The sequence below is a fragment of the Eulemur rufifrons genome, chromosome 6, assembly GCF_041146395.1.
Source record: "Eulemur rufifrons isolate Redbay chromosome 6, OSU_ERuf_1, whole genome shotgun sequence".
In the NCBI taxonomy this organism is placed as follows: Eukaryota; Metazoa; Chordata; class Mammalia; order Primates; family Lemuridae; genus Eulemur; species Eulemur rufifrons.
In genome coordinates, this window is record NC_090988.1 from 104,281,739 (window position 1) to 104,309,560 (window position 27,822).

The following is a 27,822-nucleotide window of genomic DNA, read 5'->3' on the forward strand; positions in this document are numbered from 1 at the left end:
ACAGGCCCCCCCCCCGCCCCATGCCTGCCCTGGCCTCTCCGACGCTGGACTGTCTCTGCCGGACGCCGCACCACCAGGCCCCAAAGAACAGAGTCCGGTTTCTATGGGTTTTCCTCGTCCTCGTCGAGGGAGGAGCGTGCAGAACGGCCTGGCCGCCCTGCGAGCCGTCAGCAAAGGTTCCTCGAACACCTCCTGGGCCCCAGGCAAGACCGCGGCAGGTGCCGGCCGGAGCGCGGAGGGACGTCACGAAGGCAAAGACAGCCGAGCACCAGCCCTGGCCCCCAGTCTGCGTGGGAGCATTGATTGGTGGAGCCTAGGTCACATGTCCGTGCTGTAGCTGCAAGGGAGGCAGTGGAAGGCCTGCCCAGCTGTATCTGTCAGCTGTTGCCACGTGACACACCGTCCAGAGCTCAGCAGCTTGAGTGACACGCACTCGCCACCTTGCAGCTTCTGCGGCTCTCCTGGGTCCTGCCTTGGGGTCGCACGAGACTGTAGTCAGCGCGCCGCTGGGCTGTGCACCTCGAGGCTGGACTGGACCCACTTCCGAGCTCCCGTGGCTGTGGGTGGCATTCGGGTCCTCGCAGGCTGCTGGGCAGAGGCCTCCACGTCACGCCAGTGGGCAGCTGCCAGCAGGGTGGCCTGTGTCCCTCACAGTCCCAGGTTGTCCTGACGGGAAGAGAGTCGCAGGTCTCGTCCACTTGGGAGGGGCCACACGGGCCTCCAGGACGCCGGCGTCCCCAGACGCAGGGACGGGCGCTGGCTGGAAAGAGGGCTCACGGCGTGAGTGAGGCACAGGTGGGGCCGGGATGGCTCGGAGGCCGCGTGTGCCAGCGCCTGCCTGCCGCTGGGTGCCGGCCGCGCTGGAAGGAACGCCACGGCCAGGCGCGTCCCGCAGCCGGGTGGGCAGCCCTGCCCCGGCCCTGCCGGCAGACGGCCCCTGGGAGCCAAGGGCCACGAGGCCACGGCCAGGCTGGGCAGGCCCTTCCCCCACAGCCCTGGGGGTCTGGGAGCCACCTCTGTTCTAGAGTGAGGAGTGGCCGTGCCAGGCCGGAGCAACAGGGACACGGGCAGCCACGCAGCCACCTGTCCCAGGACAGGAGCGCGGCCCCAGGCAGCTGAGGCTGCTCCTCAGAGGGGGAGGGGCACGCAGCACTTCTCTGTGCGCGTCCGTGCCTGGGTGCGGCCCCCCGGCGTCCCCCGCACCAGGCTGCGGCCCCTCTGCCGGACGCTGCAGGCCTCAGCCCCTTGGGCAGAGAAGCCGGGCAGGGCAGGGGCACCCACCCCGCCCCTTGCAGCTGGGCTTCCAGCTCTGGGGCCTGGTCAGGGCCCTGGGGCCTGGTTAGAGAAGCAACACTAGGGCGTTCGGGTTTGGGTTAGGGCATTTGGGGTGTGTGTTAGGCCTCAGGCGTTTGGGGTGGGGCTGGGGCTGCTACCAGGGTGAGGGGATCTGAGTTAGAGCGTTTGGGTTTGAGTCAGGGCATTAAGTTTAGAGTGTCTGAGTTATGGTTAAGGCTTTTGGGGTAGGGGCGGGGCGTTTGCGGTGTCTGCGTTAGGGCTAAGGTGTTTGGGGTGGGGTTCAGATGGTTGGGTTAGGGTAAGTTTGGGCATTTAGGGCAGGGTTGGGGGATTTGGGGTAGGGCTAAGGTGTTTGTGTCCCGGGTCAGGGGCAGCAGGCGTGTGGGTCGGGCACCACACCTGCTCACAGCAGCCTTGGTCCCCCGCCCAGGCTGGCCAAGAAGTCCTGGTTCGGCAACTTCATCAACCTGGAGAAGGAGGAGCAGATCTTCGTGGTCATCAAGGACAAGCCGCTGAGCTCCATCAAGGCTGACATTGTGCACGCCTTCCTGTCGGTGAGTCCCGCGGCCGCCATGCAGCCCTGGGGGGCAACAGCAAACGCACGGCTGTGACCCCAGGGGCCCGGCTGTGACCCCAGGGGCCCGGGCGGGGCCTGCTGCCCCTGGGTGGCCACCCCGGGCCCCGGGTCTGTCTCCTTGTCCCGTCTTTGCCACCAAGCTGCCTGGCCTCGCCCTGCCTGTGGAGCCTGTGGCCGTCCACGTCCCGGGTGGGCTTCGTCTGGCTTTGCTGGGATATCGGGTTCTGAGGAGCAGAAGGGATGTGAGCCCCTGAGTCCCGTGGGGACCCTGTACAGGCTGCCACGTGCTGGCACCCGGCCGGGGGAGTCACGCTGCCCCAGGACGGGCCCCGCGGGGGACAGGCTGCTGCGCACTGAGCAAGAGCCGCCCACGACCCCCGTGGCAGCTTCTCTAGCACAGGGCTGGCCTCGCCCCACTGGACACTGGTCCTTTGGGGTCCCCTGGGGTACCCCGGCATCCTTGGCCCCCGGCCCACGCCCAGCCCTCCACCCACGTTCCCCCCAGCGCTGCTCCGGGTCGCCAAGGCTGACCTCAGGCTGACCCCTGCCACCCTGGGCCCTGGCAGCCCGTGTACTGGGGACCCCGGCTCTGCTCTCTGCAGCGGCCCCGCGGCTGGTGCTCCGTCCGCACTGTGGATCCGCAGGCAGCCCCGGCTCCTGCGTGTGCCTGGGCGGGAGGGCGCCGTCCCCACACGCGGCAGGCAGGCGGGGACCCCGGCCCCTCGCGTCTCTCCCACCTTGGTGCCTGCCCTGACCTCGGGTGCAGGGTCACCTCGCCCTCGCCCTCCCCCCGTCTCTGTGCTCTGAGGACGCCCCGCGGGCTCCCCTCGGTCCTGCCCTCCTCGCGTGCCGTCGGCGTGGGAGACCCCCAGCCTGGCAGCTCCACTCGTCCTGGGCGGGGGCTTTGGCAGGCGGGACACGCTCGCCGCGCTCACTCCGCCGCCGCCCTCCGCAGATCCCCAGCCTGGGCCACAGTGTCATCTCCCAGACGAGCTTCCGGGCCGAGTACAAGGCGACGGGAGGCCCCGCCGTGTTCCAGAAGCCCGTCAAGTTCCAGGTGGACATCACCTACACCGAGGGTGGGGAGGCCCAGAAGGAGAACGGCATCTACTCTGTCACCTTCACCCTCCTCTCAGGTGAGCGGCGGCCGGGGGGTGGCCTCGGGCCCAGCCCTGCCTGGGGCGTAACCGTCTGTCTCCCCCAGGCCCGAGCCGTCGCTTCAAGAGGGTGGTGGAGACCATCCAGGCCCAGCTGCTGAGCACACACGACCAGCCGGCGGCCCAGCACCTGGCAGGTGAGGGCTCCGCTCGTCCAGTGCGATGGCCGTGCGGACGGGAGGCGTGACGACGCGGGCGCAGTCCCGGCCCTGCGGCAGGACCCCCCGCCCGAGCTGTGGCTGCACCGCTCAGGGAGCAGGGCCCCCGCCCGGCGGGCCTGGCCCGCCTCTGCCCCCAGGGACGTAGGGCCAGCCGCCCCGCACTGAAAGGCACCTCTTGTCCACTGTAGAACCTCCCCCGCCAGCGCCAGGACTAAGCTGGGGTGCTGGGCTTAAGGGCCAGAAGGTGGCCACCAGCTACGAGAGTAGCCTCTGACGCTGGCAGGTAAGGTGTCCGGCCTGCCGCCGGGGCGGGGAGGGCTGGGGCAGGTCCTGAGAAGGGCGGGCCCAGGCCAGGCCCGTGCGCCCCAGGCAGCCAGCCCACCTGCTGGACACGGGCAGCCTGCACAGGCCCTGCCACCTGGGGCACCCCCCCAACGGCACCTCACTGCGGCCACGGGCTGCCCGCTGTGCTGTAGCCCCCCAGCCCCCTGCAGTCTTGACTGCCCGGAGCCCAGCCTCGCACAGGCGGACGGGCCTGAGGCCCAGCTACGGCGGGGAAGGGACTGCCTGGGCCTAGAGCCCCGAGGGCCCCGGAGCCTGAGGGTCTGCGGCACCCAGCGTCAGGCAGGGGGGGGCCCCCTGCGCCCCTGGGCCCACGCATGGCGGGGGGGGGGTGCAAGCTGTTAGCCAGGGTGCGCGTCCCAATGGCGGTGCGGCGCCAGGGTGATGCGGGTCACGCTGACCCTGACCTTGTGGATGGACCTGGCCCTCAGTGGAGCCTTTGCCCAGCCTGTCTTCTCCAGAGCTGGGTGGCCTGTCAGCATCACCACCTGTGCTTCTGTGGGGTCCTGGGTGCCGGAGCCGGCCCCACCCAACCCCCTCCACCATCCTCATCCCACTCTCATCCCATCACCTGGGGACAAACCCCCAAAACACTCATCCCCCCTTGGCGGGAGGAGGCTGAGCTCCCAACAGCCTTGGCCCTGCCCAGGCCCCAGGGGGCTGGCTCGGTGGACAGGGAGCAGGGCAGGTTCCCGGGCAGCGGGCACGTGGGCCTTGTCCTACCCCGGGGGCTGCACTGTCAGCGTGTGGCAGCCTCTGGCTCCTTGAGCTCTTGAGCAGTAAGACCTCCATCTTAGGGAGGGAAACTGAGGCCAGGGAACACAGGAGAGACAAAGACCTGGGCACCACAGTCTCTCTGTGCCCCTGGCCGGGTGGTGGGCTCCAGCCCGGGCCTGGGCCACAGGAGGTAGCTCTGTCCATCAGCACATGGGCGTGCCCGGCCCAGCTCCACCGTGAGGGAGGTGGCCGTGCCCACCTGCGGGACCTGCTGCAGCCCTGCGCCCGACTCCTGGGTGCCTACTCTGGGCCTCATCTGTCTCCCCCTGGACGTGGGGAGCCCAGCCTGGGACCCCAGCCTGTCCCACTGCTGACTCCCATGGACTCCCTGTGCCCTCCCTCCCACGGGGGACGCTGTCTGGCGAGCTCAGCTCCGAGTCCCTGCAGGAAGGGGCCCTCAGGCACTGCCCATCCTCCAAGGGACCCGGTGGCCACATGGTAGAGACCCCAGTTGGTTCAGCAAGGGGACGCTGAGGCCCCAGTGAGCAGGCTAAGAGCAGGCTGGGAGGGCATGTGAGGGCCTTGGGGGAACAGCCCCCACCCCAGGGCCCCCCACCACCCAGCCCTGGGCTCCTGCCAGCACTGGGGTCCCCAGGTCCAGCAGAGAATGGGAGAGGGCCAAGACAGGGTGCCCAGATGAGCCTGGGATGGCCTGGAAGCCACCAGCCTAGTGCCGAGTGGCAGAGTGAGGGTGCAGGCGGCCAGGGCAGGTGGGAGGGTGGCAGACCCAGGCAACTACCACATCCAGGCTCTGGCTCTGGCTGCCGGGGACCCCCTGCTATCCACAGGGCTCTGCCCCCTCCTCTGGGCCTGCCGCAGCCGGGGCAGCCGTCCAGCCTGGTTGAGGGGCCCCCTTTTCACTCTCTCCCCTCTCTCCGTTCTGTGCTCCAGACACCACTAACTGTATGGAAATGATGACGGGGCGGCTTTCCAAATGTGGTAAGACTCCCCGCTCACCCGCACCTCCGCCCGCCACGCCCCCCGCTCGCGGGCTCTGGCCACTGCCCCCGCCCAGGCCGTGCCAAGCCTGGTGTGGACGCCAACGCCCCGCAGCCTGGGCTCCCTGGCCCCAGCGCTCCCCACAGGCCAGCCAGGGTCGCGCCCGCAAGCTCTGGCCTGGGTCAGGGTGGACTCCAGCCCTGTGGCCCCTGCAGGGGTCGGGGCGCCCACGCGCCCCTCCCGGCCATGCCTGGTCCCAAACGAAGGGCCTGCGGCTCTGGGCTCACGTGGGGGTCAGGGTTAGGAAGTGGAGCTGAGGTGCCCGTCGGCCCACCTGGGCAGTGTGCACAGCACCCCAGAAGGGGTAGTCGCCCCGTTTCTGCCCATTCCTCCTGCCTCTGGGACTAGCGACCCGACTCCGGCTGCCTGCCCCCCCAGACCCTCCACACCTGTCCACTCATCTGTCCATCCGTTTGTCCGCTGCTGCTGAACTCCATCCACGTGGCCAGGGGCCGGCTCCAGGCCCGGGGGGCTGCGGCAGGCTCACCCTCCTCTCCCGCGTCTTCCGTGGGGTGCTGGCTCCAGCCTCCCCACCCCAGGGCAGGCTGCACACGGCACCAGCAGCTGCCCCCAGGGTGCTGCTCAGCCTCAGGGCTCCTGGCAAGCCTGGCACTTACGCTGCCACCTCCAGGCCGGGCTCAGCCAGCCTTCATGGCCAGGAAGAGGGGGGGCGGGGGCGGCCCAAGGCCTCAGGGCCAGGCCCAGAGAGGGAGAAGGGGTCTCCCCACCGGCCCGAGCCTCGGTTCTCCAAGGCGCTCTGGGCTCTGGACGGCAGCTGAGGCACAGAGCCCCGAGCGTCCGGCCTCACGGCCCCTGGCACGCAGGGCCCCCGCCAGCCACCTGCCCCGCTTGCCGCCCGCCTGTGCCTGCTCCGCGCCCCTCTGCCCTCATCTCGTTGGGTTTTCCTTTCTCTGTTAAGGCCCCTTCGTTCATTTGTGTGTTTGTTCTTTCTCTCTCCTTCCCTCCCTTCCTCTTTCCTTTCTTTTTCTCTTTTTTTGTCTCTGTTCTGTGTACCCAGGCAGCCCATTGAGTAACTTCTTTGACGTAATTAAACAACTTTTTTCAGACGAGAAGAACGGGCAGGCGGCCCAGGCCCCCAGCTCGCCCGCCAAGCGGAGCGCCCACGGCCCACTCGGTGACTCCGCGGCCGCTGGCCCTGGCCCTGGAGGGGACGCCGAGTACCCGGCGGGCAAGGACATGGCCAAGATGGGGCCGCCCGCCGCCCGCCACGAGCAGCCTTAGACACACTAGCCCCTCCCCCAGCACAGCACTGACAGCGCCGCCCGCGCCCCCTCTGGACCGGGTTCGGAGCCAGGGAGGAGAGGAAGGGCCCGGCGGGCCGCGGCCTGCGGGCTGGGCCTCGCGCTCGCTCTTTCTCTCTCGCGGTCTCTGTCTCTGCCTGTCTCTGACAGCGTCACTTGTTTCCACTCTTGATACCAGGAATTATCCCGAAAAGCTAACATGTCACCTCCACGAGGCCGTCCTCTGTGCCCTGCGCCGGACACTGGCTGAACGAAGGCAGCTGCGCGGACCCGCCCTCCCTGCTCCTGCTGTCGCTGCTGCCGGGCGAGGCCCCGCCCACCGCCGTCCTCGGCCGCCTGGCCGGGAGAGGCCCCGGCTCCGCAGGGAGGCCGCCTCGCCTCCGGCCCGTCCAGACCCTGGGCGGCCTCCAGGGCAGGGCCCCGGGCGAAGCAGCAGGAACAGCCCCGCCTGGCGCCCCCGACCCCGCACTGGACGCCCAGCCCCCCGGCCCCCACCTGCAGCCTCGCCGCCCCCTGCATCCAGTCCTGCACCTCACCTGGGGCCGGGGGCGCCTGGGCGCGACGTCCCATGGAGACTGAGACGCGGCTGGGCCGGGGCAGTGCCGCTCGTCCGCTGTGTGAATTTGCCGAGTCTCCGCACTTCTCTGTTCAGGGAGGGGCGGCCCCGCCCTGTGTCTCCGGCAGGGAGGGGCGCAGGGGCAGCCGCGGACAAGGCGCCAGCAGCTACTGTAAACTTTAAAGAATTCCTGCAAGATATTTTTATAAACTTTTTTTCTCGGTTGTTTTTGGAAAGGGGTGTGGGGGGCTGCTGGGCAGGGCCTTGGTGTGTCGGTTCCCGCTCTCGGCATCTCTCCACGCACAGATCTATATTTACAGAACGGGCGGCAGCTCCGTCCGGCTGCTTGGTGACCGTGTGGCCGCAGCTCCGGTTGTGCCGGCGCGGGCAGGGGGGCGGCTCCGCCCCGGCCCGTCCAGGCCCAGGCTGGGGCTTGTGCCCGTGAGTGAAGGGCTGGGGGCCCGGAGCTGGCCCACACAGGACGGCAGCTGCACCGTGGGGCTTTTTGTATTAAAATGGAAAAAAGTTGAAAAAAAAAAAACAACAACAGGCAGAGTGGGCAGCGTGACGGGGCGTGTTCCTGTACACAGCGGGGTGGGGCCGTGGCCGCCGCCCTCTGCCCGCCCGGCAGGCCCCTCCACTCCCACCCGCGCCCCCTCCCCCGCTGGCCACGAGCGCCCTGGTGCAGCCGGCGGGTGGCGCAGGCGGCGGGGTCGGTGCATGTCTTCGCTGTGGCCCGTCCTTCGCTTTGGGTATCCCCGTGTATAGATTTTAACGCTTCTGTTAACATTAAGCCTCCACCCCAGGCTGGGATTTCTACACGTAAGACAAAATTAAACACCTGTAACAGCAAAAGCCACACAGTCCCAGCGGGCAGGGGCGCGTCCGCGAGACAGAGGAGACCGACAGCAATACCTCGCGCTAGCCTTCCTCTTTTGTACTTCAACACGCGGACTCACGCAGACGTCACGGAAATGGACAAGCCCCACCTAGTGTACCCCTGTCAATAACTGTGAGCAACTTCAGTTCCGGAACAATAAATTCCTTCCGTAAAGACACCGACGCCAGGTCTTCCTCCGGGCAGGCAGGGGCAGGGGTCTGGGCAGCCTGTGACAGGCCTGTCCCCGACGGGGCCCCTGGGCTCGGCCAGGTGCTGCCGCTGCCCAGCTGGGCAGGACAGAGCCCTGTGCGGGGGCCACACAGCCGGGGCCACCATCACTTCCCATGTGTCCGGATCTTATTTAGGGCAGGGGCTGGGCAGCAGCACCGTCCTCACCTCATCAGACTGGCGCGGGTCACCCCCGTGCCTGGGCCTCTGCAGAACGGACCCCTTTCCCACCTGCTGCTTGGTAGGAGTCTGGCTGGGGGGGCACCATGACCCAGCCCTGGAGCCCGGGGCCCAGAGAGGGGAACAGTCCCCACATGCCCAGCACAGAGGGCGGCCAGGCCAGGGGCCCCAGGACGCCCCCCTGGGCTGCATTGCGAAGGGTGGGTCCAGCCCCCAGAGCCTCGGAGCTCCCAGCCCCACGTTCCAAGGGCAGCGCCTGGGTGTCCACCCGGCCTTGAGGACAGGCAGAGGCCCCGGGGCCGCCCCCAACCTCATACACGCTCCCTGCCCCGTGTGTGGACACTGGCGCAGGTGGCCCTGTAGCTGCTGGCAGGGCCTGACCACACCGGCTGCGTCTACACCAGCACCGTCCCCCCGGCACTGACACCCGGGGCTGAGTGGCTTTCCGGGAGGGGCCCCTGTGAGCTGCAGGTGTCTCTGCCCACCTGACGCCAGTGGCTGTCCCCCAGGCCTGCGAGACAACCAGAAATGTCGCCAAACACTGCCGTGTGCCCCGTGGGGGCAGAGTCACCCCTGGGGCAGAACCGCTGCCCTGGAGTTGAGGCGTCCACGAGGGCAGCTGTGGGCACGAGGCTCTGCAGGGCAGCAGCTCCCACCAACTCGGGCGTAAAGCCCCGGACGTGAAAGGTCTGAGGGCAACTGAGGTCGTCCCCTCTGCCCCGCCAGGGCCCTCCAGGGACGGTGCCCAGAGGAAGAGGCCCAGGGGTGAGGCTCTGCTCCAATCACTGCGCTGCCGACTTCACCAATTTTAGCTTAAAAAACGAGGTTCAGGGCCAAACGTGGCTGCCACAATTCAGCAGGCCCGTGCCCACTGCTGGCCAGACGGGAGGCCCTCGACCTGCGGCTCTGCCCCTCCGACACCAGCTCGCACCAACTCGGCAGCTTCAAACACAAACTTCTTACCTTACGGTTCTGGAGTCAAAACTAGGCAGGTCTCACTGGCCTAAAGCTAAGGTGTCGGCGAGGCTGTTCCCCCTGGGGGCTCTGGGGAGAGCCCCCTTCCCTGCCCTTTGCGGCTCCCAGAGGTGCCCTCGGCCCTGGGCTCGCGGCCCTCGTCCACCCCGAGCCAGGACACGGACAGAGCCCTGGTTCTCCCTGGTCCCCATTTAAGGACGTATGATGACACAGGCCTGGATAACCTCCTCGCCTCCAAGCCAGCTGGGTAGTGGCCCGGAGTCCCCCGCAGCTGTGGCTGCTTTGCTGGACGGTGACACAGGGGCAGGCCCCAGGGATTGGACGCGGACGTCCCCAATCATCAGCGCTAGCTTCGCTCTGCCACACCGCTCTCCCCTCCCCGCGCTGCTGCGTGTGTGAGCAGAGACCAGGCCGTGGCTTCAGCCCTGCTCGGAGCCCCCCGGGTGGAGCCCGGCTGGTGGCCCACAGCTCCTGCTCTCCACACGGAGCGCGAGCACAGAACCTAGCCACACGTCCTGCCACCGCGTCACAAGGCCGCCCGCGCCCGTCTCTGGTGGCCTGAGGCACCCGAAGGGCCCTCGCCACTAACCGTCCGCAACTCTGCGTCTGCCCTCGGCCAGCGGGCCCCCTCCTGAGCCCGCGCCGACAGCCACGCTCCTCCCAGCCTCTGCCCCTGCCCGGTCCCAAGGCCACGTCCCCGTGCCCAGTCTGTGTCGGCAGCGCCTCCCCCGGACCACGTCTGCGCTGCGGTCACCACACCCCGGCCGGAGACAAGACGAGCTGTTACCTCACAGTTCCGGAAGTCAGGAATCCAACGTGGGTCTCCCCAGGCCAAACACGGTTTACAGTCCGCAGGGCGGTTCCTTCCGGAAGCTCAGGGAGGATCCGTCTCCTTCCTGTTCAGGCCCCTGGAAGCTGCCTGCGTCGCCTGACCTGCAGCCTCCGATGTTCTCGCCGAGGAGCCCCTCGCCCACATGTGGGGACCTCGCGACACCAGCCACCCCAGTAAGCCCAGCTCGGCTCCTCGTGCCAGGTCTCCTCATTCCCCCGGCTGCAGAGGGCCACCTGTCCCCATGTTCCAGGGAGTAGGGCCGGGACACCTCCGGGTAGCCCTGCTCTGCCTGACAGAAGAGAAACGGCGAAACTGGGCGGGCAGAGGCCCCAGGGACAGGGCTGCGACTCAGCCCTGGGTCCATCCCCCAGCTAAGCCCTCGTCGCCGTCACTGGGGCTTCGCTGCAGGCAGAACCCAGGGCTGCCCCAGCCGCCCTGCACAGGCGGAGACACTGAGGCAGGACGGCTTCCCCAGACACCCGGGTCTGGCCGCAGAGGGCACACGGCGCTGCCCTCTCACCCTCACACCGCGGCCGGCCCACCCGCTCACGCCCAGGACGTCCACGGGCTCCACGACCAGGGCTCTGCCCCGGGGACCCCGCAGCTTCTTCCTGAGCGTGGGGACGGTGTGACCGAACGTGTCCTGGACGCCCCCCCAGGACGTCCAGGGCCCCACGTGGGGACGTGTCGCCCCTCGCGCTTTGCCCGGCCCCGTCCAGCAGTCAGCTGGAAACCCCAGTGTCCTCCTGGCACCGCCAGCCCCACACCAGCCGCCAAGCCCGGCTGCTCCCCGCTGCACCCCGCCCCCGCCCTCCCCCGGCCTCCGCTGGGCAGCCGGGCCACGTCCCCAACACGCAGGCCCAGGCTGTGTCCGACTCCCCACACAGCCCTGGCCAGAGAGGATGGTGGCCCCAGGCTGCGCACTCACCTCCACCTGGCCCTGCTGCCTCCCCCAGAGGTCCCCGTCCCCTCGGTGCCCTCGGCTCCCCTGCCCAGCCCTGTGGCCAAGTCCTAGAAAGGTGTCCCTGTGTGTCCAGGGACGGGTTCCAGGTGCAGCCCAGGGTCAAAGCGACAGCGCGGACCCTGGTCAGGGGCGGCAGGGCCAGGCCACAAAGACCCCAGGGTGCACTGGGCCGTCCTAGGGAGCGGGAGGCAGAGACACGCAGAGCAGGGGCCCCGACCCCAGCTGGCCCAGGGGCTGGGGATGGTGAAGGGGCCACAGGAGGGCCAGGAGGGCACCGAGACCCAGCAGCAGAGGCCACCCCCGGTCACGGGCACAGCGCCAGGCCTCGCCCTCACCAGAGCCCCTCCCTCTTCTCAGCCGACTACAGTCCCGGACAAGCTCCAGGGACTCAGCCAGGCCCCCCATTTCCTCCCCAAAGTGCCCCCAGGCCCTCACCGGCCACGCTGCCTGGCCGAGAGCCCTTCTGAGGGGCCCCGGACGACTCCAGCCACGTCCCAGGGTCCTGCCGCCTGCCTGGGGGAGCAGCCAGGCCCCCCGACCTCAGGCCCTCAGCGTCAGGGGGCGGCTGAGACGCAGAGGACGCACACAAGGCTCTGACCTGAGAGAATTCTTTTTATTACGAGTGAACAGATGAACTAAAATAAGCGGCTTTCTGCTGACAGCTGCGTCTCCTCGAGCCCCATCCCAGACCCGCCTGCTGACTGCGGGAGGTGGCGGCAGGAAGGGGCGACAGGAGCGGGCGCAGCCTCGCGGGCCGGCCCAGGCCTCCCGCGGCTGAGCCACCAACAGCAGACCCTGGCGGGCCGGGAGGAGGGCGAGGCCCGAGGGGTCCCTGCAGGAGCAGCCCCACCGCACAGCAGCGCAGAAGCCGAGTCTGCAAAGCAAGCCCCCCGAGCACACCCACCTCCCCGGGGCTCTTCCGACCGGCACAGCGCCCGGGAGGGCAGGGCCGCCGGGAAGACCAGGGGAAGGAAAACCCCACAGAGGAAAACTCGGAACGTCAGTCTGGAGGGCGCCTGTTGAGTGGACGGGTGGACCCAGGGCTCCTCTCACAGCCGGCACCCGCCCACCCAACAGGGAAGCCGCGCAGCACGGCACGGCCCCCGCGGCCCGCAGCCCTCGCCCAGCGCCGCCGGCCCCTCTCGACCTCGCCGGCGAGCGTGCCCAGGCACGTGTGCGCACACACGCCGACGCACGGAGAGAACACGCAATCGTCTCTGCATATGTGCACCGTGTCGGGGGCTCACCTCTCCTTCACGTGGTTCTGTGCCCCTGGGCCCCCGCCGGCCCCGCCCCCGCACAGCACCTCGGTGAGGTCGTCCAGCACGGCGGTCTCCTTGGGGTCGAGCAGGCCGAACTCCCTGGCGAAGAGGATGAAGTGTGCGTACAGCGTGTTCAAGTGTCCGTGCAGCTCCAGGGCCAGCGTCTCCTTGAAGTGGGACCAGTAGATGTGGCCCAGCACGTGGAACAAGTACTTGCAGATCTTCTTCACCAGGGACTCGAAGGAGCTGGGGAATTCTCTGCCTGTGGGGACAGCAGTGTCACAGGCCTGCAGACGCCGCCCACCCCACACCAGGCTGGGCCTGGAGCCCGCACCTGCCGCCCGCCCCCAGGGCCTCTGCCCCCCAGCCCTGGGCCCGGCCGCCGGGGGCTGCGGCTGCCCGAGGGCCAGGTGCTCGGCACACGCCCTGGCCACCCCCACAGCCAGGGGCCTGTGGCCGGGCCCCGGGACCCCATGTCCCCCCTGACAGCAGGGCTCCCTAGGGCAGGGAGGCGGCGGCGGCCTGGGGTGCACGGGCGCCACCTGCTGGCCGGCTGCCGTCCCGCACGGTGGGCTGCTGTGGGGCCGGGAGGGGCGCAGAGTGTGGGGGGCGGCCCTGGGCCCAGGCTGGTTCCCCCGCCAGAGGGTCCCGCGTGCTCTCCCGCCACCCGGGATGACCGGCCCGCAGCGCGCTGGAGGACGCACCGTACTTGGTGGGGAACACGTCCTCGTCGGTCACCAGCTTCTGCACGGAGCTCATGACGAAGTCGACGTACTGGGGGGCCGTGCACTTGACCTTCTTGCCCCGCTCGTCGTACCAGTGGTACTGCCTGTGGGACGGGCGGTCAGCGCCAGCCCCGGGTGGGCCGACCCCAACCCCCCCAGGTGGGCTGATCCCGCACCCCCCAGGTGGCTCTCGGCGAGCTGTGGGGAGTATTTGCACCCGGGACCTGCCAGCAACGCAGCGCCCGGCCCCCCAGGGACCTCCCCTGCCCGTGCCCCCTTCGCCCTCCTCACCAGGCCCTGGGCAGGGCTGCTGGCCAGCATGGGTCCCCGAGACTGGTTCTGAGCACCACGCCCGGGTTCTGGAGTTCACCCTGCGCCGCAGGGAGACGCCCCGGGGGCCGGCACGGCCAGGTGGCCACCCTTGCAGCAGGACTCGGGCCCCGCCTCCCCTCAGGCCTGGCAGCAGGACAGCGGCCCCTTCCTGCTGGCCGGCCTGGCGGGCCGTGGACACAGGAGGGCGCTGGGATCTTCAGAGGTTCCCCAGCACGCCCGGGGCCTCCCTCCACAGGGACCCCGCATCGCCCACCGGCCGGCACAGGGAGCTCCGGGCTCGCCACTCTGCTTCAGCCCGCAGGCCCCTCAGCCACGCACCCTGGGGCCAGGGAGTCACCGGGGCCAGGGAGACGCACAGTGGCGGGGGCACCCCCAGCCCTGGACGCCGGTGCACAGCGCAGCCCCCACCTCGGCAGCCCACTTCGCCAAGAGAAACAACCAGGCCGGTGCCCCCACCCCCAGGATACAAACCAGGTGCGTGGAGTGTGCCTGCAGGGGCTGAGGGCGCCAGGTGGGGAAAGCACAGGCGCCGTGGGGGCAGGGACGAGGGGAGGGACAGAAGCCGTGGGGGCAGGGACGAGGGGAGGGACAGAAGCCGTGGGGGCAGGGACGAGGAGAGGGACAGAAGCCGTGGGGGCAGGGACGAGGAGAGGGACAGAAGCCGTGGGGGCAGGGACGAGGGGAGGGACAGAAGCCGTGGGGGCAGGGACGAGGGGAGGGACAGAAGCCGTGGGGGCAGGGACGAGGAGAGGGACAGAAGCCGTGGGGGCAGGGACGAGGAGAGGGACAGAAGCCGTGGGGGCAGGGACGAGGGGAGGGACAGAAGCCGTGAGGGCAGGGACGAGGGGAGGGACACCGCCCGGCCTCCGCCAACACCTGCCCAGGGCTGCGGGCCCGGGAGGGGCCTTCCCAGGGTGCTGGGCCGTGTCAGACCCTCGTGGCATCTGCCCCACGGGACCCGCATGTGGCACCGACGCACCTTCCCTCGCCAGCTGCCCTGTGGGTCCCCAGAAGCCCCAGGTGTGTGACGTGTCAGGAGCAACAGCTGGGGTTAAAAACCGAAACACTTTTCCACAATGTAAGTCCCAGAGAGAAAACCAGCTGGCCGGGCGCGGTGGCTCACGCCCGTGACCCCAGCACTCTGGGAGGCCGAGGCGGGAGGATCGCTGAGCCCAGGAGTTCGAGGCTGCAGTGAGCGGTGATGTCACCACTGCGCTGTGCCTGGGGCAACTCTATCCAAGGAAAAAGAAAAGGAACTTGAACGTCCCCTTCATCAGAGAGTTTTAAAAGAACAGCAGCGAAGGCACAGCGTGGGCCGTCCCTCGCGCCGACACACAGAAGACTCCGCATTCCTTCCCGCTTTCGTGTTCCTGTTTGAATCATCAACAGCGTCACTACACGCCTCTGCTCCCGCGCTGTGTGGACCACGGCGAGACGGGCACGGACTGGTCCCACCACGGCCACGGTCAGCACAGGGTAACTCGCGTGGCCCTCGGTCGCGCCAGCTGCTCCTGGCACACGGGGCGTCGTCAAGAACGGACTCCACGTGAAGTCACACGGTTCCCCTCTCCCTCAGCGTCAGGGCCCTGGGATCCGGCCACGCTGCGGGGCGTGTCGGGGTCCACGGCTTTCACTGCTGAGAGCCCGTGTCGAGGGACCGCGGCTCGCGGTGCTGTGTGGCGCAAGTTTCCGCCTCTCCAGGGCAGACACGCAGGAGGGATCCCAGGGTCCCTGAGCAGCCGCAGGCTGAGCCACCTGCCCCTCCCCACTGCCTCGCCACACCCGGCTTCCAACAGGTGCGCTGTACCTGCTCGCGCACCTCACGCGGACTGCAGAGCAGCGGCCCCCAACCTTTTTGGCACCAGGGACCGGTTTCACGGAAGACGGTTTTTCCACGAGGCGGCGGCGGCGGGGGGAGCTCAGGCGGTGATGGGAGCGACTGGGACGGAGCGGGGCGGGGACGGCAGCGGCGGGGCATCCTCACGCACTCACGCAGCGACCTCTCTGGGAACTGCCCGCGTCCTCTGCCCACGCTGAGCGGGGCTGTCTGGTCTCTCAGTGACGGGTCCCGAGAGCTCCTCACGCACTCCGGATGCCCGTCCGTGGGGCCTGTGACTTGCAGATACTTTCCCTCGCAGCCTGTGTTTCCTCGTCCTTCCCAGAGAAGTTCTAGGCGGGGACGAAGTCCACCGTCTGGACTCTCTTCCGTCAGTGGACGGCACCTCTGCTGCGGGGCCCAAGCGCCGGGCCTGACGCCGAGTCCTCTGAGCGTGAGCGTCCCACACCTTCCGCGAGAGGTGCCAGGTGCGGTCACAGCTGTCCTCAGTGTGCACACAGATGACCGGGGTCCTGGCTGCACTTGGGAACAGACCACCCTTTCCCCGCTGAACTGCTTCTGTGGTGTGCGTGTCCACACTCAGAGGGCCACGCTTGGTGGCCTTCCTGGACTCTGCTTCGTGCCACCGACCCACACGTCACGCCTTCGCCAGCACCAACTATCTTAATTATTGTGGTTTTACAGTGACTCTTAAAATTGTGGCATTCCTCCAACTTTACTCTGTTTTTGAAATTGTTGTAGCCATTCTAGTTACTTTGCCCTTTTTAAACTTTAGACTTAGCTGGTCTATATTCTCAAAAACTGCTGGGATTTTGACTGGGATTGCATTACATCGATGCCTCAACCCGGGGGAATTCACGTTTTCAGCATGTTGAGGGTCCCGCTGACGACCACACACGTCTCTCCGTACCTGGATCTCCCACTTCCCACCCCAGCATTCTGCAGTTTCCAGGGCACAGATCTTGTGATTGTTCTAAGTCTATACCTGAGCATCTCGTTGTCTGGGGAATTACTGTAAATGGCATTTTTAAAAGTAATTTCAGTTTCCAATTATACATTGCTAGTATACAGCACTATGATTGATCACTTAAACTTGCTAAATTTACTGATTATTCTTATTTTCGCTAGAATCCTTGAGGTATTCACAATCGTGAGCAAACGGGGACACAGCAGTCCCCCCTTATCCACGGGGGGCACGTCGCGAGTCTTCCGTGGGTGCCCAAAACCAGAGAGCAGCGAGCCCCGCACACTGCGAGTTTCCCTGAACAGACAGACCTATGACACGGCTCACAGGGCACAGGGAGGAGGAGCAGAGAGGGACACCAGGACGGGACGGGACGGGACAGCTGCTGGCCGCTCGCGGGCCTCACCCCCTCGGGCCCCTCGGCTGAAGTCCGAGCACAGGCGCGGCGGTTTCTGGCTCGGCGCGCTGCCGCCAACCGGAACGTGCCTCCTCGCGCCTCCCAGCCACAAACGCAATGCCGCTTCCCCCTAACCAGGCACTTCCGTGCACTGCGCTGTGATTTCTGCCGTCTGAGGTGCGACACCAAAACCTGTACGAATTCCTTTCTCCCTCTTCACAGGCTTGCGATGAGGAGGGTCGTTCTTACTGTACATCTAGGCAACCTCAGCACACAATTCTTTTTCTTTCCTTTTTGAGAACTTTCACCTTTTCATTTGAAGGAAGCGCTTGACGGCTGCTCTTCAGGGTCCCCCGGTTGCCAGCGCCACCCCGTGCGCTCGGGCCGTGGCGAGTCCAGGGGGTGGTGTGACCACAGGCACGGCCGCCCACGGCAAGGCCGACGCCCAGGGGCTGGGAAGGGGCCGGGAGGACGCACGCCCTGGCGGGACGGAGCCGACAGGCCTCACCACACAACTCAGAACGGCGTGCACGCCGAAACACACGGATTGTTTCTGAGACTTTCCATTTAGTTTTTCCAGACCATGGTTGACCTCGGGCAACCGAAACGGAAGATGAGGAGAGACGCCTCCTTCCACTGTGGACGCAGCTTATTCCCCTCTCTTCCCTGTCGCGCTGCCTGTCCTGGGTGAGTTTCGAGACTGTTTTCCAGGGAACTGGTCCGTTTAACCTAAGCTGCAGAATTTCCGTGCTCTGAGGGCTTTCTGCGACGCTTCTCCATCATCCGTCCGCCGCCCGCTGGGTTTAGTGTTCTCCCCTCGACCGACAATCCGCCTCTTCTCTCTGCAGCTGACGACAACAAAGGGTTGTCACTTGTTGATCTTTTCAAGTGATCATATGTTGGTTTCCTCGATCTCCCCTACTGTTTCCAGGAATCGATTTTGATGATCGCTGCTCTTACGTTGTTATTTCCTTCCTTCTGCCTGATTTGGGTTTATTTTGCTCTTTTTCTAGTCCCTTATGATTGAAGCTTGGATGACTGAGCTGAGATGTTCTTCTAAAATGATCATCACATCCTACAAATCCCCCTCGGCACTGCTGTCGCCGCACCCACAGCTTCCGAGGTGCTGCGTTTTCATTCACGAAGTTTAAAACAGTTCCTAATTTCCCTTGAGACTTCCTCTCCGATCCACGGATTCTTCAGAAGTGTGTTAATTTTCCGGTGTTTGAAACGTTCCTGCTACCTGTCACCGACTGCCGGTGCAGCTCCGTGCGATGTCGATTCTCTCAAGTTTAAGGGCTCCGTGAGCAGGTGTTGCCTATTTGGGGATATTCCTTGCGAGCGTGGAAGGCCGGGTGTCCGCCGTGCAGGCCGGGATGCAGCTGGGGGAGGCAGCGGCAGCTGTGTGCCCTGCTGCCGTTCTGACTCCTGGGGTCCGGGCATCGCTGGCGGGCACGGCAAACTCCAGCTGCCGTGGACTCCCCCGTTGCGGCTCTGTGGGTCGCTCTGTGCTGAAAGCTCTGCTGCTCGGCGCACACGCGTGGGGTCGGCATTCCCTCTTGCTGCACCCACCCCACCCAAACACGTGACCCTTTCACTGCTGGTCGCTCTCCTGGCTCCTCTGGTACAACCCCCACCTCGGGCAGTGTTTCCTGGGGCTACCGTCCTCCACCTCACTGTGACCCGCCTGTGCCACTGCACTTAAAGTGACGCCTTACGAGGGACGACTGTGTCCCCCAGACGGCTGCGTTGAAGCCTCGCTCGCTCGCTCCCAAGGCGACGGTGTAAGGAGGCGGGGCCTTGCAGAGGGGATGCGGTCAGGGGCGGAGCCTCACACACGGGATCAGCACCCAGAGAGGCCCTGGCCCCTCCCACCTGCGAGGACCCGGTGAGAAGACGCTGTCTGTGGCCCAGGCCAGATGCTGGGTCTGGCTGCGCAGCCTCCAGAGCTGCGGGAAACAAAAGCCCGTGGCCTGCGAGCCGCCCAGGCCACGGCAGTTCTGCGGCAGCCGGAAGACAGACCGAGCCTCCCACGGGTGCCACGCAACCGGCTCCTGCTGAAGTCACTCTCACCAACTGTCTCCCACGCGGCGTGTCTGTGCGGCTCACGCGTGCGGTCTCTCCGCACCCAGGGCTGCCACCCGTTTCCTGGTCTCCGTTCCTCGTACCTTGGCCTCTTTCCTGCGGGCTACTGAAACATTCAGTGTCCCTGTGTCTCTTACGATTCTGAGTATCTCTTCACACTCCTTTCTCAGCGGCTGCTCAGAGGCCCGTGAGCACACACTGAACTAGCACGCGTGCCGAGAGGCCCGGGGCGCACTGGGCTGCACGCAGACACCCCGCTGTCCTGCGGCCTCCACCGCCCCCGCACGCCCTCGGACAGGGCCCTCGCGGCTGCTGGCACCCGTCACACGTGACTTCAGCCACGCACAAGGACAGCGGACCCCAGTCCGTTTCTGTGGCCCCCCCTTTGTCCTGGGGGCCACATCTCCGGTGAGCAATCGCGGAGTAGGTCTGCTGGCTGCAGGCTCACCTTCATTCCCGAGGGACATGTTTGTGGGACACAGGATTCTGGGGTGACCAATCCTTTCTTTCAGCACTTCACACACACGCAGCTTCCGTCCGGCTCCCAGATGCCCAGCGAGAGCCGTGGCCACTGAGCCGGCGTCTGTGAAGGCCGAGCATCGTCCTCGCTGTGGAGGTGTCTCCTTCGCCTGGTGCTCAGCCGTGCGGTGTCCGGGCCCTGCACACGCGTGTCCTCAGGTCAGTCTGACACAGGGTGTGGGGGGTCCTGCACCACGACTGCTGCGTCTGTCTGGCCCCGCCCCCGCTGCTCTCCCCGGACTCCAGCGTCAGCCTTGCCGGTGGCAACGTGCCAGGCAGACCTGCTGGTCTGGGGACAGCGAGTGGCTCTGAGGTCCTCGGAGAAGCCCCGTCCTCTTAAGCCAGTCTGAGTGAGCTTCTAACCCTTGATCTCAGACGACTCCCAGGGGGCGTCAGCTCTCAGACATCCGCAGCCACCCCGCGAGGCAGGTGCCAGAGAAGACTCGGCAGCCGCGGGGAGGTGGCCCTCGCTCTCCAAGTGACACGTGGCAGAGCCAACGTCCAGACGCAGGTCTGCCGAACGCCAGGCCCCGCTCTCACGAGACCCTTCTGTGGACACACGGCAGCACCGGGCAGAGCGGCTGGGACAGCGCAGCCCCACCCCCGTGCCTGGCCGGCGAGTGTCCCCATGGGCCGGGGACCCGTGTCCCCGTCCGCTCCACAGAGGACGCTCCCGCCCCCGGCCACGCCTGCCCCCGCGCCCACGCACGCCGTCCTCGTCTCCATCCTCCCTGGGCTGTGCCTGGTGACCCCTGACCTTCCTGGGGGAGCTGAGCGTGGAGAGCCGCTGTCGTCCGCACCTGCCCCCACGTCACCCAGAACCAGCTGGGCCACACCAGGGAGCCTCACAGGGCTGAAGCCGAGGGCACAGCTCCACCTGCCTGTGCGGAGGCCCGGTGCGTCCTCCTGAGCCCAGCCCAGCTGTCTGGGGCCACCCCTCCCTGTGCCAGGCCCTGGAAGGCCGTGTCTGCAGGACCCCCGGGCCGGCACCCACAGGGGTGCAGTCACAAGCGCGGAGCTGTCCCTCGCCTGCAGCGTCCTGACAACCCAGGGACGTCAGGAAGGAACCGCCACCCCCTGTGGCCGCACCCACCCCAGCTGAGCCCCAGCAGTCAGCCCCCGCCTGCAGCCCACGGTCACTTCCGTCCCCAGCACAGAGCGGGCGGCAGGCCAGGCACAGACACCGCGTGCTCAGGGAGCAAACGTGCACCTCCAGAAGAAAGCCAGCAGCTCCGGCCTGCCGGGGGCCCCGGAGAAGGCATTCCAGGCTCCACACAGCGAGCGGGTGGAGACGGGAGCTGGTGGCCTGCTGAGCCCAGCCCTCGGCCACCCCTCGGCCACCCAGAGGTCTCACGGGGCCAGCGGAGAAGCACTTTCTGCCGCACGGGCCCCGTACTCCCCGGAAACCCGGAAACCAAACTTGAGCCTTCCCTATGGAAACGCCCTGCCCCTAAGACACAGCCCCTCAGCCCCCCAGCTCCCGGCTCCTCCTGTGCCCCAGGGGGGACCCGTGTGGCCAGGCCATCGCCCCTCGGGGCCAGGACACTGCGGAGCAAAGCCCGTCCCAAGACTTCTCAGGGTCTCCGGGTGAGGAGGGCGTGGAAGGACAGGAGCCGCACAGCACGTCCGAGTCTCCCCAGGGGACCCGGCCGTCGCCAGGTGGCCACTCACGTGTTGCACACAGCCATCGTCTGGCACGTCTCTCCCGTGCAGAACTCGGAGATTGTGCTGTACTGCAGGTTGATGTGGTGGAAGAACGTCGTTGCTGGAAGGGAAGACAGGAAAAGAGAGGACAGCTGTGAAGGCCACCAGGCTGGGCCACCCGTCCCCCCTACTTCCCACCAGAGCACAGGGGCTCGGGTGGGAGCTGCAGTCTGTCCTGGGCCCCGGACGGCCGGCAGCGCTTCTGGGCACCAGCTCTGGGGGTCCCCCAAGACGGGTCCCGTGGGGAGGGGGAGGGCCTGTGCGCTGCGCCCCTGCGTCCCCCCGTGTCCCCGGCCCCACGCACTGTTGCTGGCCAGCCACTCGTTGAGGTCGATCTCCCGGGGCAGCACCACCAGCTCCTTGAACTCGAAGTCGGTGATCCTGGACTTGGTGTGCTCCGGCTCCAGGTACATCTTCTTCTCCTCCACCACCGGCTTCTTGCCGTTGGGCTTCGCCTTCGACTTCCTGCCGAGAGCGAAGGGGAGAGACAGCATGGTCACCACAGGCCTGGCCAGACCCAGACCACCCACAGCAGATGCGGATGCAGAGGGGGCCCAGCCCAGCCCGACAGGCACCAAGGCCGAGGCTCTGCCCCTAGGGAGTCCCCGGCGAGAGCCGCCCTGAATGGCGCCTTCCCTGGATGCCACAGCCTGTCTGTACCGAGGGCCGCCCCCCCCCAGCCGGCCTTCTCCAAGCCAGCGAGGCTGGGGAGGGAGCAACGGGGGCCCTGGCCCAGCCCCCGTCCCTAGGGCTCCCCCTGGGAAAACAGCGCAGGCCTCACCCAGGGCACGCTGCGCACCTGCCCTCCTGGCTGGCCTGAGAAGGACGCGGGCGGGGAGGCCAGGAGGGGGCCTGGCCTGGAGCTCTGTGGTCCCTGTCCCCCCCCAGCCCTGGGGGGCCACGCTGAGGGCATGGGGGTAAAAGGTCTTCGCAGCAGCCAGACCCTGTGCTTGTTTCTTTCCTTTCTTCTATTTTGAAGAGTTGTGTGTGGTTTATTTAAGAGAAAGGAAGGCAAAATGCTCCCTGAACGCCAGGGAAACATTTCCTCCCAGCTTCTCACCGCAGATCATCGCCTTAAAAGGCAACGTGCGCTTGGCCTCCGGGGCAGCGCCGGGAGCAGCCAGAGCCGGGCAGGGACGGGGCAGGGCCCACCCAGCCTGGGGCACCCGGCACGAGGCCTGGGGTGCGGATGCGCCACTCGCTGTGGGCACTTGGGTCCCCGCCACACACGGGGCATGGCACAGAGCTCTGTCCGCAGCCCTAGCCCCTGCTGGGCCGTGCCCTGGGTGTGCCCTGCAGGGCAGGCTCTCCCAGCCCCCACCCTGAGCCCTATGCACACCTCGTCCCGCCCACGCCAGCCACACGCCGGGCTCGGCTCCGGGGGGGCCACGCCAGCTCTGCAGGGTGGCTGGGGTAGGGCCCGGGCTGCCAGGCAGGCTCCCTGCTCCGGTTCCAGAGCTGTCACCTGGTGAGCTCCAGGCAGCAGTCACACGGTCGATCACTAGTGCCCCTGCAGCCAGCTGTCATCGCCGCATTCCCAGTTTCCCGCCAGGGCCGCTCAGGGAGGCTGCGCTGTGCACAGGGTCCTGCCCTTGCCCCAGCCTGTCCCTGCCCAAGCGCGACATGAGCCCCTTGTTCCACCTCTGTTCTCAGCACCAGGCCGGGCAGAGCCTGGAGGCCTCGGGGTCAGGAGGCAGCCAGCAGCCGCCACTCAACACCTGGACCTCGGCCCCTTCCCTTCCGCCTGTCTGCGCCTGCCCTTCTAGAACAACAGGCCCCAGGCCCCGCACACTTGGGGATGCCCCCCTGCCAGCCCAGGCCTCGCGGGACCGTCTCCTTCCACTCCCGGGGGCGGGAGACGGGGCCCAGCCCAGAGGCAGCAGGACACGGGCGCTGCCCACTCCCTCGCTGCCCGCCAGCTCCAGCCCAGCCCAGCCCCCGCCTGAGACCTGCGTCACTCTCAACCTCGCCCGGCGGGAGGACAGAGTCGGAGCCGCCTCCCCAGGAGCACAGGCTGTGAGGGAGCGATGGCAGCGCAGGCCTCGTCCTGGCCTGGGCACCCTGGGGAATCGCCCTGGGGAATCGCCCTGGGGAATCGCCCTGGCCTCCCCTGCCGGCTGGGACCCCACAGGCACTGAAGGCCCAGACCTCGGCCGTGGAGGGGGCCTGGGGGCAGGGCCAGGCCGTGGGCGGCACGGAGGCTGCACCTGAGGGCCAGGGGGTGGGTGCCAGGCCTGGGCCACCCGCAGGGCTGCTGCAACGCCCACAGAAGAGCACAGTGCCCGCCTATGCACAGCCCACGTGCCCTCCCCATCCAGCAGGGGGGCTCTGAGGCTGGGCCCCCCCACCACGCACCAGCCACGCGAGAGGCGCTGGCCCCCCGGAATCACCTTCCCGCTGTCTCCACACGCCCAGCCAGCCTCACCTCTCTTCCTGCCCTGCTCCTGGCACCTGGGCCGCCATGGGAGTCGCACACCCCTCGTGGGCACCAGCGGGGCGCCTGTGCTGACACGCGTGTCTTACGCCAGGCCTGGCAAGCTCCCCTGGCCCTCGAAGATCATCCGAACATCGTACTCCCCATTCTCGCCAGTGGCACCCCGTGACCTAGCACCCCAAGATGCTGCGCCCCGGCCTCCCTGAGAAACGTGCGCGGCGGGGCAGGCAGTGGACCGGCCCGGGAGGGGTCGGGGCAACGTGCTCCCGGGGAACACAGACAGGGGTCCTCCCACAGGGGTACCCCCAGCCCACAGGCAGAGCGAGCTGGGGAAGATGCTCTGAGTCCCCTCTGCTCCTTGTCCACCTGACAGCCGAGGACAACCCAACCCAGCGCCACAGGCCCACATGACAGGCACCCAATTCCACCAGCACCAGCAACAAAACCTTGGCCAGCCCCGCCCCACGGCCCACGGGAAGGGAGATGCTCCGGGCAGGGGGTGCCGGGGGTCCCTCCCTTGCGTGCTGGGCAGGGGGTGCCGGGCAGGGGCTCGTGGTCCCCAGAGCACAGCGCAGGGTCGGCTGTGCCCAGTGGGCGTGGAAAGAGGGGCTGCACGCCCCATTCTGAGGCCGGCCCCCCGAGGTGCTGGCCCTGGGACCACCCCTGTCTCCTTACAGTCTGGCTGGCCCTGGGGGTCCCGTGCTGCGCCTGCCCGCCTTCCGGAAAGGGCACAGGGCGGGGCCGGGAGACACTTGTGGGAGGTAGGAGGAGCAGGTCGAGGAGCTGCCACCAGGGACCCGAGGACGAGGACATGCGGGAGGCTCCCCTCAGAGGGCGCGGGGTCTTGAGAAGAAAAAGTGAACAGACGGTAACTTCCCAAACCACTGCCTGCCGCTTCCCGCTCCCGGGCAACGTTGGGGGGTCGGGCAGGCCCAAGGCTGCTCCGAAACCCACCTCCCCGGGGGTGGGTGGGTGGAAACGAGCGAAGGGCGGTGTGCACAGCCTGGACCTCCAGGAGAGCGGCCGGGAGGTGGCAGCTGTCTGTGCTGGTCGCCTGCCCAGACCCTGCAGTCAAGGCTCCCGGTGGCTCCGTCTCCAAGACCCGCCAGGCAGAGCCCCCGGCGACCACCGGCCCCCAAATGCCCTGAGGCTCCACCCTGTTACCCAGCACCAGGCAACCTGGGGCGAGAGCAGCTCTCAACTCCCGCCCCCGTCACACCGGCTGTGCGGCGCCGTGTCACCGTGTCTCCGGCAGCGGTCGAGGAGGAGCCTAGACGCGCGTCAAGAGCCCCGCCTGGCCGGCGTTCCCACCAGGTCCTGCCTGCTTCCACCACGGGCCTCACAGGCTGAGCGGCAGGAAGACCCCCGTGGCTTCGGCTGCTGGAAGCTGCGGAGGGGCCCGTGGGAGGGTTTGACTGCCCACCCCCCAGGCGGGCCAGCACCCCCAGACAGAGCTTCTCCAGCCACCGTCCCCTGCACAGGGACCCACTTGGAAGGCAGAGACCAGGACAGCGTGAGGAAGCCCTGGACACACCTCGGCGCACCGCTGGCTGCCGGGTCACCCACGTGCTGCCATGCTCAGGCACGCCGCCGGGCACAGCTCTCCCCGGGAGGTAGGCCGCGCCCAGCTGACTCGTGACCTTCCCATGAGACCCTCCTGGTCACCAGGGCGCTGAGCCGCCACCTCTGCCTCCCCACGGGGCTCGGCCCGGAAGTCTCAGCAAGTCCCTCCAGCCTCCTCACCGGCCACGGAGCTGGCTCCAGCACTGGGCCTCATGCGTGCACACGCACACGCCTGCACAGTCCTCTACACGCCGCCCGTGTCGGCCGTCACTCCTCATTTGAGCCGACGGGCACGCCAGCTCGCCACACCTTTCCAGAACCCCCACCTTCCCTCCAGCAGGACCTGCCGAAAGGCCACAGGTTGGCTCTCCGGTCCCCACTGCGCATGATAAGCCCACCCGCGAAACACACAGCAACGGCGCCACCGACAGCCACACGGAGCCAGAGGTGCCGGGGACGGTCGGAGGCACAGAGACGCACACGTCCCAGAACCCCCCGGCCACCTCTCCAGACTCTCCCGCAAACCCTCAGCAGCAGCCCTGCCAGGTGCTGTGACGCGTGAGGACAGTATCAGAGAAGAGCGAGCTTCTCACTTTCCTTTCAAGAGTTGGGACCCCCTGAGACGAGAGGCAACGCAGGTTCCCACACTGAAGGGACTCTGGTCTGACTCCAAAAGGAGAACGTTCTGGGGGGCTGCGGCAGGGCCCCTGACTCCCACCAGCCAGCCCAAGCGCCATCTCCGCCCCACGCAGGAGCCCAGGCTCTAACCACAGCCCCCCCAGGGACTGCCACACGCCACCTGTACACACGTGTGCACTCGCACACGCCCACGAGACAGGCTGGGGGGGCCATCCCAGGTCAGAAACGGATTTCCCGATGGCGCCCCAGCAGCACCGACAACCAGGAGCCCGGGACCCAGGAGCCTTCTCTGGACGAGGCCACTGAAGGACAAGCTCCGTCACCCTGCCAGGGACGCAAGCAGCCGTGGCTAGGACAACAGGCCAGACACCTGTTGGCGGCAAAGGCCCCGTGCCCAGTGGGCTCCCGTGCTGGCAAGATGCAGCGCAGCCGGGCCGGTCAGTGGTGGGGCTGTCGCCACCCTTACTCACTCGGCCACACCCTGCTACGGAGCAGGAGGAGGAAACCCGCCCAGCAAAGCCCAGCCCCAGCCCAGCCCCAGCCCAGCCCCCCACGGCCGTGCACACAGGCAGTCGTGAGGCCAGCCCAGGGCTACCAGCTGCCTCTGCGCCAGGTGGCACCAGCCCCCCACCACCCCCAGCCCGCCCAGCACAGCCTGCTGCGTGGCCACACAGGCCACTGCCTCCCAGACGGACTCCTGGGGACAGTCAACAGACGCCGGCCTACACCCTGGCCCCGCGTCCAGCCGGCAGGTGTCACCTGAGCACTCTGCTGACTGCCCGGAGCTCCGACGTGCAGCAGAGCCCAGCTGTGGGGGGCTGAGCAGGGCTGGGTCTGCGGGCAGACTGCGGTGGTCTCCAAGCATGACGTGGGGGTGGGGCCGGAGCACCAGCTAGCGGCGCTCGCAAGAGCCTGCCAGGCCCCGCTGCCACGGCACCCACCCTTGCGCCCTGGCCAGCGAGGACGCCTGGCCGAGAGGAACAGCTGCTCCCTTCACAGAGGCAAAGGCCACCACGGCTGGTCAGAGCGACTGGCCTTTTCCACGCAGTGGCACGGGCAGGGCAGGGGCGTGGCCAGCGCCTGCAGCCAGGCGGGAGGGAGGAGCAGCCCCGGCGCCAGCCTGCGGGAAGCACCCGTCAGAGAAGTCCTGGGGAGCACCCTCCAAGGGTGCGCTCCGCTGGGCCCCCAGGCGGGGGACTCATAGGAAGGCGGGGGGTCCCGTCAGACAGCCTTGGCGGGACAGGGCTGACCAGCTCCTGGGGGTCTGTAGGGCGCTGGGCCGGTGTGGGCAGAAGCTGCCCCTGCAACAGGGGGCCTGCTGGCCGGGCGTGCGGAGCCCAACAGACACTGCTGGACTCTCTCACGGGGCACGAGGGCCTTTCTGCGCTGTCTCCACACGGGAGACCACCCAGTCCCGAAAAGGAACACGCCCGCAAGGACAACACTACATCCGTCACCCCGTCTCAGCCCAGCCCCCACTGCGGCGAGAGCAGGCAGGCGGCCCAGGGCCCACGCGGCACTGCCCAGCGACGGGCCGCATTTCCCGTGCCTCCAGCCAACGGAGACCCAGCGTCTCTGCGTCCTCCCAGGAGGAGCACGACCAGCAGGAGGAGGAGCACAGCCAGCAGGAGGAGGAGCACGATCAGCAGGAGCAGCACAGGAAGAGCAAAGCTGGGAGCAGGAGGAGCACAGCTGGGGGGAGGAGGAGCACAGCGGGGGGGGGGCACAGCCTGGGGAGAGGAGGAGCACAGCTGGAGGGAGGAAGAGCACAGCCGGGGGGAGGAGGAGCACAGAGTGGCGGAGGAGGAGCACAGAGTGGCGGAGGAGCACAGCCGGGAGAAGGAGCACAGCTGGGAGCAGGAGGAGCACAGAGGGGAGGAGGAGGAGGAGCACAGCTGGGAGGAGCACAGTTGGGAGGAGGAGGAGGAGGAGCACAGCCGGGGGGAGGAGGAGGGGCACAGCTGGGGGGGGGGAGGAGAAGGGGCACAGCCGGGAGCACGAGGTGGAGCACAGCCAGGAGCAGGAGGAGCACAGCCAGGAGCAGGAGGAGCACAGCCAGGAGCAGGAGGAGCACAGCGGGGAGGAGGAGCACAGCGAGGAGGAGCAGCAGCACAGCGTGGCGGAGAAGCACAGCCGGGAGGAGGAGCACAGCCAGGAGCAGGAGGAGCACAGCG

At 67.7% G+C, this 27,822-nt stretch overlaps 2 protein-coding genes across 3 annotated transcripts in view; one reads left to right on the plus strand and one right to left on the minus strand.

Moving 5' to 3' along the window:
• Window positions 1-3,510, plus strand: part of BRSK2 (BR serine/threonine kinase 2) — a 44,688-nt gene extending 41,178 nt beyond the window's left edge. For both annotated transcript variants that reach the window (XM_069471910.1, XM_069471911.1), the window contains 4 exons: window positions 1,727-1,850; window positions 2,829-3,009; window positions 3,078-3,167; window positions 3,380-3,510. In XM_069471910.1, the coding sequence (XP_069328011.1) occupies window positions 1,727-1,850; window positions 2,829-3,009; window positions 3,078-3,167; window positions 3,380-3,465 (481 nt within the window). In that variant the 3' untranslated portion in view covers window positions 3,466-3,510. The remainder of the gene's footprint in view (window positions 1-1,726; window positions 1,851-2,828; window positions 3,010-3,077; window positions 3,168-3,379) is intronic.
• An 8,853-nt stretch (window positions 3,511-12,363) lies between these two features.
• Window positions 12,364-27,822, minus strand: part of MOB2 (MOB kinase activator 2) — a 47,063-nt gene continuing 31,604 nt past the window's right edge. Inside the window, exons 2-5 of the mRNA XM_069470435.1 lie at window positions 21,317-21,477; window positions 20,980-21,073; window positions 13,153-13,277; window positions 12,364-12,710 (exon numbers count right to left, since the gene is read on the minus strand). Of these exons, the coding sequence (XP_069326536.1) occupies window positions 12,430-12,710; window positions 13,153-13,277; window positions 20,980-21,073; window positions 21,317-21,477 (661 nt within the window). The 3' untranslated portion in view covers window positions 12,364-12,429. The remainder of the gene's footprint in view (window positions 12,711-13,152; window positions 13,278-20,979; window positions 21,074-21,316; window positions 21,478-27,822) is intronic.